The following is a 20,545-nucleotide window of genomic DNA, read 5'->3' as shown; positions in this document are numbered from 1 at the left end:
CAGACCACAACTTTTTTCGTCTTCTGACCTAGACTTCTAATATTTGGTATGTTGGTATATCCTCTCAGAGTAAATTGTTGCATACCAGAGTGTGAGACTTTTGTCCTTGACCTTTAACCTCAAGGTCAAATAACATACAAATTTTGGCAAAATATGGTACATAATTTTGACTACCATTATTTTTTTGGTCTTTTTACTTAGATATCTGATCTTTGGCATTTAAGTATATCACACCAAGGCAGGGAGTAATGTTTAAGGTAGGTGACCTTTGACCTTGACCTTTGGCCCCGGGGACAAATAACATAAAAGTTTTGGCAAAATATAAAAAACTTTGTCTTGGCCATATTGTTTTTTTGTCTTTTACCAAGATATCTGATTTTTGGTATGTACGTAAATCACATTAAGGTAGAGTGTAATGTTCAAGATAGGATAACTTTTGACCTTTACCTTTGACTCCAAGGTCAAATGACATACAAAATTTTGTCTGGGCTAAAATTGTTTTTTCTTTTCGCTTACACATCTGAAATTTGGTATGGCATTATAAAACCTGCAGGCCAGGCATCACATACTAGGGTGGTTGACATTTGAACTTGACTTTTGACCTTATGTTCAAATAACATACCAAAGTTTAATGCCATTCATACAAAATTTGTCCATACCATAACACTTTTTGTCTTTTGACCTAGACTTTTAATATTTAGTTGGTATATCCTCTCAAGGTGGAGTGTTGTGTACCAGAATAGATGAAGTTTTACCTTAACATGTCAACCTCATGGTCAAATAAGATACACATTTTGGCAAAATACCACCCAAAGTTTTGCTTGTGCCATAACTGTTTTGCCTTTTTACTAAGATATCTGACATTTGGTATGTGGGTATTTCACGCCAAGGTTGAGTGTCATGTACCAAGGTGTGTGACTTTTGAAAGTTATTTAGGGAATCAAGATTATAGCGGTAATCAAAAGAATGTAATCCGGGGACAAAGACCAGACATGGAAAACAGACATACACAACAAAGAACATAAAGTAACTAAAAGCATACATACAAAGTAACAAAAGCAAATGAGCAACTCGGACTCCACTAAAATCTGGGAGCAAGGACCAGGTGCACCGGTAGGATAAGCGTCCTCTTCTTTTCTAGAAACACCTGCCGAGTTGCTCATAAAAAGTCAAGCTAGCATTCCACAGTTTCATTTAGTTTCACAATTTTGGCTAGGGATGAAAAAATAAATAATTGAAAATTGATGGTTGCTATGGTGATTATAAATATATTTTTTTATTTGTTGTTTTTTTCTGAAAAAGTAAACAAGGGCAAGTGTTTGGCTATGTTTCATTTATTTTCATTGTTGTAAGGAACTATTTTCAATGGCTGCCTGTCCAACATGTGAAAAGGAAAGTAAGTGAATTTTTTACCCTGTACAAATTGGTGAGTGGAATTGAGGTAAAATAGCTTATAATCTAACCAGCGATGCGCATAGGAAATGTGATTATTCAAAAAGCTCATTGTCCAAAGCAAGAAAATCAGAAAAAAAAATGTTTGTATTTTTCACAGGAAATCTGTCATTTTGAAGCTTAAAGTGGGTATGTTTTTGTCAGTTTTTACGCATTTTTACATGATTTCTGTGTGGTTTCCATGGTGACACTTATTCTTGTGTTTTTATTTTTTTCTCTAATAAGTTCATGCATTGAAAAGTCTGTTTTATTAGCTTTCATTTGATATATACATGAATGCACGGCTCTCAATTTTTTTACCAGTGAATCGCCATAAGGAAAACACACACAGAACAAAATATGGCATAGGTTACAAAACTATGGAGTGCTCACCAAGTCCGGGTAGACAAACGAGGAAAGGAAAACTATGACCCATTGATTAAATCAGTTTTCATGGTGCAGATGGATACACCATAACAACCCACGAGTTCATGATGACAACCATAAAACTTCTGTAGTGATGACTCCAATTTTGTAGCAACATAACCCTGTTCCAGAAGCTTATTTGTTAGCGTTCTAGCGCGATACAAAAAGACTGCATAGTTTCGGCAAGCTCTGGCTTAACGTATGAGTTGTGATATGAACACTCCAGATGAAAGGAAAGTTGACAATTTTGAATGAAAAGTCATCATGTTTGTCGTAAAGTTTGGTCAATAGTTTTCCTTTACTATTTACTTCTAAGTGTAGGTCATGATACGAGGCTGACTTCACAGTGTCTGTAGTATCCTTTATCTCAAGTGCTTTGGGGTAGATGCAACGTATCAAATCCCCGAAATTAGGATTGTTTAAAGATAATACATCATCTATATAGCGGAAACTGAGATTAAAGGATCTAGCTAAACTATATTCTTTCTTTCGGATAAGATGAGCTTTAAAGTAAGCTTCATAAGAGTGAAGAAAAAGGTCAGCAAGTAAAGGAGCACAATTTGTTCCCATTGGAATGCCGACCGTTTGTTGAAAAATACGTCCACCACACTGGACAAATATGTTGTTGATTAAAAATTCCAGCATTTTGTAAGCATCTTCCTCTCTATATTTGGAAGATGATTTGGAATTATTTCTTACAAAGTATGAGGAATCTCTACCAAGAACTATATATTCCTATCTAGGTGTACCATCTTTTTTGGAAAAACAACAATGTATAATGTTTTTTTAGTCTGGATTTTAACTGAGTATGGGGAATAGAAGTATACAGTGTTGGACAATCACAGGTTTTAATGCTATTATATTCTGATAGTAGTCTTGAACTGACTGTCACCAGGAGATCTTTAGAATTTTTCAGGACCCATATTGAATTAATATCATTACAGGAGTAGCAAGTGTTGTGGTAGGACTGCAGACCCTCCTTGACAGCTGTGAGCATTGAAGTTAAAAGTTTTGAAAGTGGTTTGGTGGTACATTTTGCAGATCCAACTATTTAACATTGTTTGTACAGATTCTTGTGGAGTTTAGGAGTTTAGGAGTACATAGTCGGTAAATCACAATAATCGTCCTTGATAGAGAGACCAAAACAGGATAGTACAGATTTATGGTTTTCCACAATCTCTTCATTGGAGAGTGTGGTAGCAGTATAAGTCTTATCACTGCTATTATTTTCTACTTCTACCTCTGATAATAAATATTGAGTGTAAAACATTTTGCAGACAAAAACAGTGTTGTTTTGGGCTTTGTCTGCTGGTACAACAACATATTTTCTTGCGTAGTCCTCCACGGCATCCATAGGAACTTAAAAGTTATAATTCCAATTTATGGAGCATGGTCCACAGTACTTGGGGCTTTTAGAAAGGCTATAATGTAGTGATTCGTTTTTGATGATGGTTAAATCTTCCGTAACGACGTGACCGCTAAGACCATATTTGAATGGAGAGTTTTTGCAAGGACATTCAGGTGGTTTAGCCTTGAAGTCCTCAATCTCTAGGTTCTGCAATAGTCATTTATAATTGAAAATTTTTGATGCAATGGGTGAAGTATAGGAATGGGAAATAATTGGTACGGATTAGTCTTTGAAATAATGGGGAAATTTGTTGGTAACATTTTTGTGGTGGAGGATGTTAGCCAAATTAATTCACATAAGACAATGAGATGTTTCTGAAATTTTGGTTATAATGGGGAGTAACGGAGAGTTCCAACAACAATTTTGTCGGACAAGAAATTTAGGAAAATTATTGAATATCTTCATATAACTGCACTTTCATGACAATACCTATGACTTCTTAACTGTATTGATATGTGTTATTACTAAAGTTGGTCGTTTTAAAACCATCAGTAAAGATCAATATATTTTTTATTTGTTTACAAATTGTCCCCCTTTGTTTTTGTGGCGATTAATGCTTTCAGCTTAGACAGAGTTGTCTGCCTTAGTGGCTGTTAGTGAATTACTTTGAACAATAAATGTGAAAATCATGTTGTTATATTATTCACATTTATATGGATATTACAAGTTTTTGATATTCAGTAAAATGTTTCAAAAGCCAAATCATGTAGTACTACTGATAATTTTGCAAATCAAAATATGGCAAAATACCATTTGATATGTTCACATTAAATTTAAAGGTATTGTTAATAAATTCAAAAGGATGGACAGGATGAATATGCATTGAGATGATGCATGATCATTTCTTCTGACAGATTTTTGTGCGGCAATGAGATATATCTGAAGTATTGTTAGAATTATTTCTTAGAAATTATCCTACTCTTTAATGATTAAACAAGTTTTGTGTGTTTCAGGTTATAAGAGGGAGAGAAGTTAGACTGTGAAGTAAGCTTATCTTATTGTGGACATGTACGGATTAAAGTTTTAGATCTAAATAAATATAGAAGTTAAAAATACATTTATGAATCATTTTTAGCCGGGTCAATGACTATAGACATGACAAGAATTAATTAACACAACCTGGGATATGAATCTTGGTAAAATCATGAGACTTGTTTTAAAGCAAACCTATAATAAATCAGTCTTTTTTAAACTACAAGAGTTTATTTTGAAAAGAAAATGATAAGGCTTAGTGTGATTTATTTTTAAACGCTAATGCAGAAAATACCTAATTAAACATATATACCGTGTGCGTGTGCGTGTGTGTGTGATTTAACCTGTTTACTGTTTAATGATTTTTTTCATGTTCACTTTCTGATTACATTGGATCTTTAGTTTGTATTTAATTGTTTAAGGAATTGTCATTATATCTCTTAAACAGGAAATAAAGACATGAACGAATAACAAAGGAAAAGAGCCTGTTAATACTAAATAAACCAAAACACAAAACAAAAACAAAACACACTCACACAAACAGTGAAAATTCTTGTAGTCTTCAAGAGTGTACACCTAAAACTGTTATCCTAAACAACTTCTCAATAAAGATGTCATCAATTTTTACCCACACTTGGTTACGTTTAACGTCTACAATAAAGCCAAAATACCTCTATGATGAACTCAGTGGAATTCAGAGGTTGTATATAGCTTTATTCAGAGACTATATAATACTTACTAGTAGGAATATAAAGTCTGTGTTCTATTGGGGAAAACAAGTTGCAAAATTAGTCTAAAAGTGACATGATCAAATTATTTAAAAAAAAAAAAAAAAAATCTAAAAGCCCTGTTTATCACAGGAGCCTCCCTCATTTGTTAGTAGTGATTTTTTTTTAAGTAAATAAAACGTGTGTAAGACACAAATGATGCCCCCACTCGCTAGATTTACCAAATTAGGAACATGTTGAATTTTGTATGAAGACATGGTTTGCAGATTCAGAAATCCTTCCAAGACTTGTGATACTCGTGGTCTGTTGGTTCAGCTCAATCCTTCCAAGACTTGCAATGACAAACTGTTCCAGTACCGTAACTCTAAAAATTTGGGCATCAGAAATTCCTAAATATATGAACATATATCTACATATTGTATCCTTGCCACATAGTGTCATTAAATTCTGTTTGGTAGTGTCAGACTAGTTGTGATGACAAAAAGAGGACCAATGGACGGACTGTCACATAAAAAATGTTTATACCCTCCATAACAAATCCTTAACTGTCGCTTGGGATATATTTCTGACAAAAATTACGAAGTTTATCACCCAGTTCCATAATACTGCGAAGTCCACTATCACCCAGTTCCGTAATATTTCATGAAAATCAAGATCCAATAACCTTGCACACCATCATTATGTGTAGGAACATTTTGCGAAAAAATATTTTAGATGAGGAGATAGCCATACAAGCCATATAGCTTTATTTCTGATGAAAATGACTCAGTTTAACTTTCTTCAATTTCCATAATATTTCACGAAAATCAAAATCATTTGGCCCTGCTCACCTTTATCATGTGTAAAAATATTCTGTAAAATATTTTAGATGTAGTTCAAAAACTGTACCAGTAGATAGCCGGACAAGCCATGATCCATATATTTCTGAGTAAAATGACTAAGTGTAACTATCACCAATTTCTGTAATATTTCACGAAAATCAAAATCCTATGGCCCTGCACACCTTCACCATGTGTAGAAATATCCTTTAAAATATTTTAGATGTAATTCAAAAACTGTATGAGGAAACAGCCAGACAAGCCATGATCATGTGTAATCCGGACAAATGGATGGTCAGACAGACGGACAGATGAACTGAGGGACAGGGGCAAATTAATATGTCCCCCGACAGTTTGTCGCGGGGGCATAACAACCATTTTTTTACTTTTTCAATTTTTTTTGCTGCCCAAGGGGGTTTCACTGATTTTCAGTCTTGAAATATCTGCCTCCCTCTTCAAAGCCTGGCGACCATGCAAGGACATCATATATATGTGAAATGGTCATTCATCTCACCATTGTTCAAAAGCTTGTTTAGAGCTTATCTTAACTGTTGATTTGTGTTGTGTACAAATACATTTAATTTGTACATGTACTTTGGGGACGACCAATCAATTCTGAACAGGATGCTTGGAAGATGCTTTAAATATATATTTTAACCCTGACTTTATAAAAAAATCAATGAATATCCTTATCAAGATATTATAAAAGAAACTGGTGATGGTTTACCAGAAACAATGTCTGAAAAATCCATAGCTCAACAATAGCAATTAGCAGTGAATGCAGTTTGAAAGATATGTCACTCCTCATGACTTTTCTGAAATGACTACATGTATTTACATCTCTCTTCAATGCCAATTCATTGTTTCTACTTGCCAGATTCTGGTCATGAAAATATATGAAATATAATTTTAAGAATTTTGTTTCAAGACTTAATGCTATTAAAAACTAATCTAACTTTTCAATAGGCAAGATCAGGAGAGGGATAAAAAACATACATTTTAAATGTGGCCTTATACCAAGTTTGGTTCTTATTGGTCCAGTAGGTCCAGAGGAGAAGAGTTTAGAAAAATTGTTAATGACAAAGACAAGGATGACAACAGACGCAAAGCAATTTGAAGATAAAACGGATGCAATAACACACATGGCCTATGACCAGGTGAGCTAAAAAGTCATTTTTTGGGGTGTGGCCCAATTGACCCCTTATAACTCAAAAAAAAGTAATAGCTATCGGAAATCTGATTGAAAAATGCAGGCAGGGATTTCCATATATTCCAATAAAAAAATATTCTCAAATTGGACCAAATATAAACTAGAAATACTGTGAACAAGTTCACAAAGATAATACCACAGGGTATACCAAGTTATTGTCTTTACATCAAGAAAACAACCATTGTATAAACTATTGTGAAACAATGGAACTATCATTCTTGTGCTTTTACTGAAGTTCTAAAATTGAATTATATGAAATGTTTGTTTTAGGCCCCATACCAATATACGACTGCAAATTTTTTGAGATCATATAAAAATGAAAGCTTTACAAGAAGGCGAAAACATGCTACAACACAATGACAGATGCAAGAACACACATGAGCACAAATGGGTCAAACATGCAAATCATTGTTTATGGTTGAAGAAAATATTCCTTACATCATTTATTTTGATTTTGGTTACAATAAGTCCTTTTTTTTGTGGAAACAGTAATGTTGAGAAAAATTTTACAAAATTAGAATGGATGACAGATGAAGATTAGAATAGCTCACAAAGTGTATCGTCCAATGGATAAATAAGAAGTATAGATTTTCTTAGAGTAAACTTATGTATAACCAAATGCAGTGTTTTCTAGCATTTTGTCATTCATAAATAGCATTCAATGTACCTACATTTCTTCAAATTCTCTTCAGATGCTTTCACATTCACATAAGCAAATATTTTGTCAACACTATCTGAAAAGAAAGATGAATGTATGAAAAAATTACTGAAACAAAGTATCAGTTTCAAGGATCATTTTGGTGTTCCAGAGGACATTTATTTAGGCATTACCTTGAGATTTGGAGTTAAAATTAGCAAAATTAAAGCTTTGTTGAGTGCAACACGATACTACCGCATTCAGTTGAACTCTATACACTTGGGACAAGTAAGAACACAATATTAGTTTTTGACCACACTTAAACATTGGGACTTACAGTTTACCCTGTTCCCACATTAACAATTGATTAAGTCCATGTTTTGCTATATGAAACCCCTAAATTGATTCAAATCAAATTCTAAAATAGGAAATGCACAATGGGAACATGTAATAAAGATTCTGTGAAAGTTTCGTTCAATTCCATTCAGAGGTGTGGGAGGACTAACGGATAAGAGATGGGTCCTCCTTGAGTAACCTAAGGACAGACAAGGACACCCTTATCACTGACCACACCCCCCCCCACTTTGCAAGTGAGGGGTATGATAAAGAGCTTTGCCAAGTGCAGCATGATATTACCACTTCCATCCAAATCTGTTGTTGTGTCCATAATGAACTGTAAGACCCTATGCTTAAGTATGTCAAAAAATAAAACAGTGTCCACACTTACCCAACTGTTCAGGGTTCCACCACTGCAGTCCTACCATTCTGCGCTCCACAAAGCTCTTTATTAAATCAGATTTCAGAGACCTAAGTCACCTTGTATGGGTTCACAGTTTTAAGGGTCCAAATAAATACAATATAGATCAACACAATTTTAGACCTGTTACATTGACAGTATTTGTCTAATTAATTGTGCAGTACAAATTAATTAAACAAATGATTGGCTGCCCATACAATTGGAATCCATTTCTTACCTGTTAATCATCATCGGATAACCCAGCTCAGCTGATTGCTTCTTCATGATAATTAACTGGTCATAAAAACGCATTCCTTTTGTGCCAATTAGTTTTTCATTTGCGCCACAAACTATTTTACATTTGTGCCAAAAATAAATTATTAATTTGTGCCAATTACAGGTGAATTTGCCAAAAATAAATTATTTAATTTGTGCCAATTACAGGTGAATTTGATGTAATATAGTCATAATTTTTGTTTGCATGCATTATCTGTCAAAAAATAATGTACCCCTGCTCACGGGGAAGTGGAGGTTGGATTTTGAGCAGGACGAGTCATTTCATGGTAAAATTTAAAACACTGAAACTGCATTTTCTGTATAAAGCAGAGTATTTAGTCATCTTAAAATGTCCTAAAAGCACTAAACATGTTTGTTAACTATAAACCAGCAATTACTTTATAGGTCTGTTCTATGCCAAGGGACTTAATATTACTATTATCATATAGTCCCTGGTTCTACATCTGAGGTTTTCAGTTTTTACAAATCATTAAAACTATTTTAACAGTTAGTTACCAGGAAAATTGTGCAAATGACACCCATAAAAACTCCCTCTTACCTGTTTAGATGGCAATTAATACCTTTTGTCAGATTAATGGCTCTTCTAATTAACGAACAATTTTGAAACAAGAAAAGGCCTAAGAAAAGGCCTAAGGGCAATCTGGATCATGTTAATAAGACAGAAGGACCAAGGGCAATGCCCTTCTAAATTGGGCTAACAAGACCATTGCAATATACCCATATGAGTTTTGTGTAAAAATCAACAGCAAGTGATTTACAGTAGCTAAGAATTTTGTTACAAAAAAAATTCTTTCAGAATGACAAAAATTAGGAATTAGGAAGGATGGAATGAAGGGCACACGTGAAACAGAGTATACCCCCTATCCTATGTAAATGTGTTACGAAATGACAGAATGAAGGAATGAGATACATGAGTAAAACAGTATACCCCTCTCCTACATAAATAAATATGTACTTCATCAGACAGTAAGATAGGGTGTTCCATTAAGCACACACCAGACACAAAAACAGTGCCATACCGATATAAACATGTACAATCTTTTAAATTTTATTTATATTGTTATGTATTCAAGATCGGAGTTGTCATGATGGATATTTGGTTGTGCATTCTAAAAATAAAAGTTGTTATAGTTGGACATCTTTCTATTAGGGCCACTGATTATACAGAATTTACTGTTCTGTTGTACCAAACATGACCCACGTACATACTTAATAAATTCAGGCATCACACTGCGGGAAAGTGTTCCAGTTGAGGTCAACTAATATATCAACAATTGGGCAATTCAGAAGCCAATCCCCATTATATACAGCTTTAATCAATTATCTCCTGTTATATTCTGTCATTTATTTGCACCAAAACCATATATTTTTCATAAAATTCAACTGATTATGATGACTGCTATTTTCAGTGAAATCTATGGTTGGCCTAAAAAGATAGTTGACAGTCCCGACCCTGTACTAAAATCTCAGAAATACTGAAAAATACACAAAAAATCAGTAAAGCATAGACATTTTATTCCAAGTAAATATTTGTTGATTAATACACAGTGAATTAAAGCTGAATGAGTGAAATACAGGATTATTTGAGGATCAATCCACTCATCATTCCTGAAAGTAAAAGTGACGATTTTGCTGTGCTTCTGTCCGATAATCAAGGGATCAGATTGGAAAACATCTGTCATGACACAGCATTTCCATTACGTTTTGTATGTCAAAAAGGCTGGCGATCTAAGGAAGCATTTGACGGGATAATAAAGCAGTTGAATAATCTAATCACCAGAGAAAGAAAACTGGTAGTTCTGTATGTCTTGTTAGGAACATGCAATATGACTAAGAGGATATCTATAAGCAAACGCTACTTTGACAAGCAATACAAAAAGCATGGAGACACAACTGAGTGGCTGAGGATATTACAACTTGATATTTGCAAAGAGTGTTAGGTCAATAGTGAAATCACGTAGATCCACAAAAATAAGTCATTATAAACAGAGACATCAGACACGGAGGAAACAGCAAACCAAGACACTGTCATGAACAATGTTGAAGGAGCGGAGGCAAGTGTCAGAAGTCACAAGGAAGTGAATTTGAAAATATTGGATATCTTAGAAAGGAACTGAGATGGAAACCCTGGTTAACTACATTAAATGCATGAGTATATGAGGACAATTGGCATGCTGCAACAACAGAGATTCCCCCTTAGAGAATTAAATCAAACAATGTATAACTTCATACAAGAAGGCCAACAACATGAACAAAGGGATGCTAGTAGTGCAGTCAAGGGAAGAACCTGTATGACAAGTATAGAGGAGGACTGTGAGAAGAATGAGGAGTTTGCTGAAGAGGTCAGGCCAAGCATATCCGACAAACTCAATAGAACTGCAAGAGGAGATGGCAGCGAAATATAAAACCCCAAGGTACTACACGAGTTCCCAACCTTGTACAGTGTTGAACAGTGTAGTTCAAGTTACAGTCTGGAAACCTGAAAAAATAATGGAAATTGTCATAAACCCCAAAAATCACTACCAACCTTCCTTTTGTGTTATGGAACCATTTGTAAATCTTTCTTGTACTTACTATGAACTTCTCTTTTTTTTATCTGGACATTTAGTACTTCACAAAATCGTTGAAACCGTTCTGTTAGTTCTTTTTCTGTGATTTCCGGAACAAGTCCTCCAACAAAAACCCTTTTTACTTCTGCCATTTTACATCTACCAATAATAGAAATTAGATAAATAACAATAAATTCTTAAACTTCTGCAATATAGCTTTTTATGTGCAAATGTAATTGCCACTTTTTTTTTTTTTTTTTTGCTTTGCTTGAACTACACAATCTAATTGGTGGAAAGGGATCGTCTATTCAAAAATCATTTAATGCAAAGTTCATTCTTTGAATGAAAAATTCTACCAAAGAAACAAAATTATAATACTAGTACAATGTATGTCAATTATTTACTAATAATTGGAAGGTCTTTCACTTAAAAGTTTTTTCGTTGTAATGTTCACATAAGATTTTTCGTTTGATAAGCAACAAGCTAGTGTTCACGACAGATTTGTTTTAGTCACCTTAGTTACAGGATGTGTCAGGATGTGGGCACAAAACACTACAGTACACTGCAAGACATCTATCATTTAACATGGTGGTACCTTAATGAAAAGAGGTTAATATACTGTACCATAATTAACAAAGATGTCATCAAAAAATTTCATCTTTTTGTGCAGGTTTTTTTTCCAGAATATTGAAAGCTTTAGTCACTCTTGTGTGAGAAAATGAGGACCATTTTAATAGTACATTTTAACGTAGTATTTGCATCTGACATACAGAAGATATTTCAGATTATCTGTTATTTACAGCACTGTGGAAAGGCATTAAAAAAACTAAAATGTACATTGCATATGAATAAAGCACTGTCATGCATACTGGCTCTTACACTTAATCAGGGACAATATATTCTTTACATTTGTAATTTTAAATGTCTTGAATATTAAAAAAATGCTGATATCAGCATGGTCACCTTTTCTAGGGACACAAAATACATCTAGCATAGCGTAGATATACATAATTTGAAATAAACATATTTGGTTTAATCCTGGTTTGGATACATTTAATTACAAGTTTAAATAAACATATAAGAAATTGTTGTTTTAATAATAATAGTCTGTTCTTTATTGATCACCTAAATTTCACCTGGATATTACCTGTAGAATTATAGTTAAAATTGTAAAAAATACTGTTATAAATTAAGCATATATTAGAAAAAAAAATTTCTCATTTAGTAACTTAATTGTGTTTTAAATAAAATAGTTTGATATTTTATTACATGATGTTGAATATTGGAATTATTGCACAAAAATATGATTATTTACATGTATATATGAACTTAAAAAAATTGAAAACTTTATCCTTAATTAATATGTGTTGAAATGTATTATGTTCTGTAATGTCAAGCTTCCAGGCTAATTACATTCACGGTTAGATGTATGCTAAACATGTCTGAAAAGTGTTTAGCAAACAACAGATTTTTATGGAACTACTTCCAGACAGAAGGTACCCTCACTACATACCATTTATAGGACCAGCACAACAAGATAAAGACATGCACAACCAAACGTCTATGAAATAATTGACTTACTACAGTTACTATTTTTGATTCTTGCTAGGGGAGACCTATGAATCTTGATGAGTTTGATTTCGAACCTGCTGCTGAATAAAATTGAATGCTGAGAAACGTTTAGGTTACATAGACTGCTTTGCATTTAATGAAGTCAGCAAGACATGGTGCTAAATATTTTATTTTTTCTGTTACTGCCTTGTACTGTATACTAAAATAGTGCATATATAATGCACATTAGACATTTTTTTTCTAATTTTTATTTATTCATTTACATTTGCTTATTTTTCTATCATTATTGTTTAATCCTACACTGACTTTGTATTTGTAACCTCTAAGGGATGTAGAGAATTGATGATGTGGAGAAAAGATTTCTAGCAAATAATGCATATTCCTCTTAATTAAATAGTTCATCATAAATTTACAGGTAAAGTACAAATATTAATTATACCTACATTTCAGAAACACTCTTTAATTGTTAAAACAACACAACCTTGTATGTTTATTCCAATTAAAAGTGGGCAAACCAGGATGACACCGTATATTTCCCCTGTGTTGCCTCATGAGATTCTATTTTTAGCAAAATAACTCCAGATAATTTTAACACAGACTTAACCCAACGACCCAATGTGCCATTTGAAACATGTTGATAGGGTTTTACACAACTAATCATTAAATAATCATTGGTACACAAATATCTTGTTCTGTCTATGTATTCCTTCAGTACCTTAGCTATACATAATCTACTATCATCAACAAAAGCAGGTAATTCTATAGGCTCTAAATGTGAGCCTGGTTTAGAACATTTGAGCAAACTCTGCACATTGATAAAAATATTGTTGTCAGTAATTGTTATGTCACTTAAACTATGAATCATTTGCACATGCTGATCTGTCAAAAGTAATAATAACATGACTAGCTTATAGGGCAACATTCTTAAAGACAATAGATTCACAAGAGTTAATGTTTTTAAATATTGTAACACAGTACCTACATCCCAAGTTCTTTGACACCTAGGTAAAGATGGTTTGATATTGAAGACCCCTTTAACAAATCTTTTACAAGTGGCCACTGCCCTATAGTTTTAAACTGATCAACTGATATGACTGAAGACAACATACTGTGGGCTGCATTTATGGCACTGTAGCCAAGCCTAGCTTTGTACAACATAGTCAAAAATTCCATTACATCTATTTCAGTTGCTTTAAATATATCAATTTGTCTTTCACAACAAAATGACACCCATCTTTGAAGATATGTCCAATATTGTGTTTTTTGTGGATTGTTTCCACGAACTGAGGATGATGCTCGTAGCATCTTCTGATAATCCAGAACTTTTGAGGAGTTGATATTACTTCATCTAAACCACACAGTACTAGATCAGCTAGCACATCAGCAGCCTTTAGAAGTAACGCGTCTATTGATTGATGCGATTTTAAAATCTGCTGGTTGGTCAAACGACTCTATGTTCAGAAAATACTACCAAAAACCTATTTCCAAGGAATCATATGATGACAATTATAGTGTTAAGGTATTGAGAAGTGGCACTTCTTAACAAACCTAATAATGCTGTTGTACAGTATTATTGATCGCTTACATATTTTTTTTCAATATGCTCAAATTTATGGTTTCATGTTTTAGGCAAATTTTGTATACATGTATATGTTTATCATTAGAATAGAGTAGACAAGATGAAACATGAATGTTCTTTTATTGTGCCTTTATTGGTTTTAATTTGTCACTGATCACATATCTCTAAAATCTCTCAGCATATAGGTTCAATATAACTGGAAAATTAAATGAGGCTTACTTTAAGCCGAAATTTGATAGAAATTATATTGAACCTATATATGCTGAGAGTAAACATACCCACCCAGAGATTGCATCCACCGCTATCCTTGAGATTGGAAAGCCTTATTTTCTTGTGGAAGACTTGTCTACATGTAAATATTTATGTGATCGTTCCTAATTACTCTAAAGAATGGCCTCTTGACCTGCGTGCGCATTCTCATGTTAACTCTCAGCATATATAGGTTCAATATAATTTCTATCAAATTTCGGCTTAAAGTAAGCCTCATTTTATTTTCCAATTTTATGTCATTATTTCAGTTACTTGTAGTATTGGTCTCTGAGGAGTTCATTTTCAAAATAATTAATATTGGCAACAAAATGTAGTGACACCAGGGTAGTGACCAAACTACCCACATTGGTTGACACTCAAGTTTGATGTACAGAAATAAATGATAACTGTGCATTTAAGTCACGCTTGAGTGATCAAGAGATCTACATTTACTCCATGTGCCTAATTTAGCGCTACGGACAGGTATCAATCAAAGTACTCATGTACTGAATCAATTTATATCGATTGTTTGAATTTTTACGCCTCAAATTATCGTCAAATTGCATTCTGATTAAGAAGGACATAACAAAAAGAACACACCAATTGCATAATGCATTGAAGCAGTGTGCCACTTTACGTAATATTCAGGTTTGATGACAGTAAATACATGGGACACCTGAATAAATAAATAAAAACAAAACTCTCCAACATACTGTGTAATTGAACTACAAACTACCAGCTGGCCTTTTCCGTTTTCTAAATACTTTCAAATCGAATTTTAATTTATCATCCTACACGTCGAAACTGTCTGTCAAATCATCCAAACTTAAGCCCCCACAATTATTGAAATAATTCATGTCCTTAGATACATGTCCCTATGCACTAGCTACATTCCTCAGTTGATGAGTCTTATAGCTCTAGTGCTACAAGTTATCGCATAGACATCTATGTGTCATTTAAAGCGCTTAGTTTCTTAGGCAACTAGTTCCAGACACACGTACATTAACATTAACGCCAAAGTCTAAGAATACAATTTCAACAATCATGTATGTTGCAGACAACTCTAGCCTTGTACTGGAGCACCGGTAGGTCTATAACCTTGCTCCATTACAAAATAGCCCAATAGAAGGATTATTAAAAGAAGCAATATCATCAAACCACAGACTGACACCATTCCCAATAAATTCATCATCGAAATTCCTATGCTATCGTTTAAGCAAAATTTAATTTTTTATTTTGTTATCTCCGGGCTTCCGATGTCACGAGGCAAAAACCATAATAAAAATACATGACACTGTGTGTGATGGTTTCAGTGGTTATGCTACTCTTTTGCAAAACACTTGGCAAAAAAAAATGAGTGGCAAATGATAGCATGGAACCCCTTTCATTCTGTAAGTTTCTTGATCGGAACCACTGCCCTCTTTTTGTAAGTATATTTGAATCCCAGGGTCTGGATGAAATATCAGAATGTAGCTTCAGCATTTCGACTATTTATAGTCTCGCAGGGTGTTCATTTCTATCTATAGTATCTAAAAATAAATAGAAAACTTGAATATATTGATGGTGAACGACTGATTGCATAGGAATAAACAGCTACTGTTAAGAGATTAGAGGTCAACTATTTTTAATTGGATCATTGTTAATACATTTTAATCAGCATAGTTAAGTTGGCAGAAAAAAAGTTGTTTATTAAGTTTGTTTATTGGCGTAAATAACATGGAATTAAATTTTATATATTAGAAATACCTATAACATGGACCTATCTTCTGCATTTGAACATAACTGGGGTATGCCAATGGGACTATTTTCCTGTGGTAGTGTAAGATAACTGCAGATGCTATCAGGCTTTACAAATCTAAAGGCTCTGGCAACTGCTATATCAATTATATTGATTACTTCAATCTTGTAGCAACGTAACCCTGTTCCAGAAGCCTATTTGTTAGAACTCTAGCACGATACAAAAAGTCTGTGTAGTTTTGGCAAGCTCTGGCATAATGTATGAGTTGTGATATGAACACTCCATATGCAGGTGCTGAAGGGATGTTGCCACAGATGAAAGGAAAGTTGACAATTCCGAATGAAAAGTCATCACGTTTGTCGTAAAGTTTGGTCAATAGTTTTCCTTCACCATCAATCTCTAAGTGTAGGTAAAATATGAAGCTGACCTCACAGTGTCTGTAGTATCCTTTATCTCAAGTTATTTGAGGTAGATGCGATGTATTAAATCCCCAAAATTAGGATTGTTTAAAGATAATAAGTCATCTATATAGCAGAAACTGAGATTAAAGGATCTTCTTTCTTTCAGATCTGATCAGCTATAATGTCAGCCTCATAAGAGTGAAGTAATAGGTCAGCATGTAGAGGAGCAAAATTTGTTCCCATTGGAATGCCGAATGATTTTTTGAAAAACATTTCCACCACACTGGACAAATATGTTGCCGATTAAAAATTCCAGCATTTTGTAAACTTCTTCTGTATATTTGGAACATGATTTGGAATTATTTCTTACAAAGTATGAGGAATTTCTACCAAGAACTATATAATGTATCTAGGTGTACCATCTTTTTTTTGGAAAAACAACTATCTATAATGTTTTAAAGTCAGGATTTTAACTGAGTATGGGGAATAGAAGTATACAGTGTTGAAAAATCATACATTTTAATGCTATTATATTCTGATAATAATCTTGAACTGATTGCCTCCAAAAGATCTTTCAAATTTTTAAGGAGCCACATTGAATTAATACCACTACAGGAGTAACAAGTGTTGTGGTAGGACTGCACACCCTCTTTGACAGCTGTGAGTATAGAAGTTAAAAGTTTTGAAGGAGGTTTGGTGGTACATTTTGCAGATCCAGCTATGCAATATTGTTTGTGTGGATTCTTGTGGAGTTAAGGAATCCAGTACATAGACGGTAAATCATAATCATCGTTCTCACAAAGAGACCAAAAGAGGATAGCACAGATTTATGGTTTTCCACTATCTCTTCTTTGGAAAGTGTGGTAGTAGTATAGGTCTTATCACTGCTTTTATTTTCTATGTCTACCTCTGATAATAAACACTGGATGTAAAACATTTAGCAGGCAAAAACAATGTTGTTTTGGGCTTTGTCTGCTGGTACAACAACATTTTTGTCATGTAAAATAGACAATGTTTTTGCTACATCAAGGTCTTTGGAAACTGATGTAGCATAGGCACTTAGATGATAATGTTTTGGCATTGAAAATCAGAAAAACATTCAGAAGATTACCCATAAGATAAAGATCTAAATAAGAGTGCTCTTTCCATTTTGCATCTGTTTCAAAGCTTCAGTACATTCCTTGAAAGTAAGTTCCCCTTCACAAGATTTTTCTTCATTATTTAACTTGCTATTATGTTCGAAAAAACTATAACATTTGACCCACTGTCACTGTTTAATGAAAACAGACTTTCATGGTACCTCTTTTGCTAAAATAATATGCTGGATTGGTCTGATGTATGATTACCAGTGCTTGCCTTTAGCCACTAGCTTGAAGCCCAAGACTAGTAAAAATTCGGGCTAGTGAAATGATATGTACATTTCTCATGAGACTCATGACGTGAATCAAACCTATAAACTTCACAATTGACTGCTGGATTTACCAAAAACACACTACATACTACCAGCTCCTGACTATTGAACATTCTGACTATTCAGCTTTCAGAATATTGGACCGTCAATTTTTTGTGGCAATACTGCACCTTTCCACCTTATCCATTTTGGGATTCAGCGCTGGAGATATTTTTTGTATTGACCACCAAACAAAAAATATATCCAGTGCCGAATCCAAAAATGATTACCATTTTACCATGATAGATTCTCTAACACTAACAGTTCTAATTCAACCATAGACCTATTTGTGGTAAGTTGGTGAGCATGCTCAATGTACACTTACGCAAGGTAAGGGCTTGGGTAGAACAAAAGAATTTTCCTCACGGAAGTGTATATTGAGCATGCTCATCGACTATCCTACAGTTAGCACAAAAGGGTCTATAGACCTGCAATTAATATATATATAACTATAAGATACAACTATGGACTTCAAATAAACACTCCCTGGTACCACTTAACACACCCTACACTTTGATGTACTCCCAAACAGTTAGAGTGGGGAAACGCTCTCGTACCCACGTGGAGTCTGGGAGTAGGCCAGAGCGTCAACACACCAGCCCAGCCGCTAGTACTATAGTAGGACATACTCACTACTCAGACCAAGTTCTTCAGTCAGATATCCCGGTCTGGGCTCCGCGAACAACACCAGATGGTTCTACTAACCCACTAACATCGACCGTGAGAGGCCTGTATTGGTATTCAAGGTCGTTAAAAACCCCCAATCACTACTTACCACTTTTTAGTTCTAGTACAAACTATTACATTACACGAGGTCTACCTAGCCAGAAACAACCGTAACTACTCGGCCATTTGCTTATTTTGTGACGAGAAAGTCTGATGAGTTCCGATTGTTCCACAACACTAGTCTCAATAATTAGCGACAAGAAGCGATACGAAACGCCAAGAAGCTAATTGATGAGATCCCGCTCCATTTTCATGTAACGAGAAAGTCTGAGTTCTGATTGAGCCAGAAACTGGAAATATCGATGCAAGTCTTTTAGTCCACACTACCACCTCGGTCATAACAACTTCGGCCGTGGTTTATATCTCGTCCATACATTTTTTTTTAAATGTTGTTATAAATACGGTTATGAATATGACAGTTTTGTATTTAAGAAAGGATTTTTATAGTAATCTAATTTAACTCCTTGATTTAAGTAAAAAAAAATCCGCGAAGACTTGAACGAGTGACGTTTTGGTTTTTGATTTCTCATTCATTTCGAAACATTTTTCTTGTCTCTATTTTTTTGTTTTTGTACTTTATCCTTTCACAATTTATGCAACATACCCTCGAGCCGTTTGCTCATTTTAATTTGGCTGTTCCGTATTTATTTCCTTTCATGTGTTATGTATGAGCGAGAATGAGATTCTCGCACTTCACCTTGTTAGATAATGAATAGCTTAGAATCTTATCGGGCAGCCATAGGTATCTTCTACATGAAGACTCGTCCATTATGTAGAAAATGTTTTCGCTATTTTAATTTTTCAATGTATAACTTACTGTATAATTTAGTTATGCGATTATGGTTACAAACTAAGAACATTATCAGCATAACTTCCATGTATCATGTGAATATCTACTATGTGCTCATGCATATATTTTTTATATTATTGTCAGATGATATACATGAAAATCCAGGTCCCCTCAGTCATAGTCTTAACAGTAATGAGTCTGAATAATAACTCCATATCTATTTTTCATCATAACATTAGGAGATTGCGTAATTTATTTTTGTTTGTTTGTTTGTTGGGGTTTAACGTCCGAGGAGCAATATTTCAGCTATATTCAGAGGATGAACATGAAATTGATGATAAAATGAACATGAAATGATAATGAAATGAAAAAGGGATGGGACACAAGGACAATGGTATCGACAAATTTTGATTGCCACTGGAAATAGGGAGAGGTGGGTAGGGTCGGGCAATTTAGCCTCCTGTGGCGGAGCCCTATGGTTCCTACTCCGGGAGAATACCACAGTCTGGTTCTTTAACGTGCGAGGAACGTGGCATCTTTCCTAACACGGTGCACCACTATGGTTTGCGGTCAGGTTTTCCGTATTATAGCCTGACAATCCCAGCATGTAACACGCCAGGGGTACCCCATTCCACCACCTGGGGCACACATCCCAGTTGCTCTGTGGGCAGAGCGCCCTAGCCCCCGGCTAAGGTTCTGGGCACTATTTAGTCGCCCTTTACGACAAGCTTAGCGCTGCTGCAGGCCTATTCTCTTAACACTCGGACCTGCACGGGGCCGCATGGACGGTAACAGGTAACTACTACTAAGGGGGTTTTAACGTCCTTG

The 20,545-nt window shown here is 34.4% G+C and overlaps 1 protein-coding gene and 1 pseudogene across 3 annotated transcripts in view; both read right to left on the bottom strand.

Annotated features, from left to right (window-relative positions):
* The window catches only part of LOC148628437 (nucleolar protein 8-like), a 135,227-nt gene extending 116,147 nt beyond the window's left edge, over positions 1 to 19,080 (bottom strand). For 2 of the 3 annotated variants that reach the window (XR_015923504.1, XM_088587535.1), the window contains exons 1-4: positions 18,977 to 19,069; positions 11,727 to 11,807; positions 11,238 to 11,371; positions 7,665 to 7,727 (exon numbers count right to left, since the gene is read on the bottom strand). Coding sequence is in view for 2 of the 3 variants with exons in the window: in XM_088587535.1 (XP_088443661.1) it covers positions 7,665 to 7,727; positions 11,238 to 11,364 (190 nt within the window). In the remaining variant the exon portion in view is untranslated. Of the gene's footprint in view, positions 1 to 7,664; positions 7,728 to 11,237; positions 11,372 to 11,726; positions 11,808 to 18,976 lie in introns of all 3 variants that reach the window. The other variant, XM_088587545.1, reaches the window with a different exon arrangement.
* On the bottom strand, positions 12,719 to 14,114 carry LOC148628438 (uncharacterized; annotated as a pseudogene).
* Positions 19,081 to 20,545: the final 1,465 nt, after the last annotated feature.

Source organism: Perna viridis, chromosome 1 (assembly GCF_037379345.1).
Source record: "Perna viridis isolate PV_CMFRI_1.1 ecotype Kerala chromosome 1, ASM3737934v1, whole genome shotgun sequence".
Classification (NCBI taxonomy): domain Eukaryota; kingdom Metazoa; phylum Mollusca; class Bivalvia; order Mytilida; family Mytilidae; genus Perna; species Perna viridis.
The sequence above is the reverse complement of the archived record's forward strand: the minus strand, read 5'-3'. Positions and strand labels throughout refer to the sequence as shown.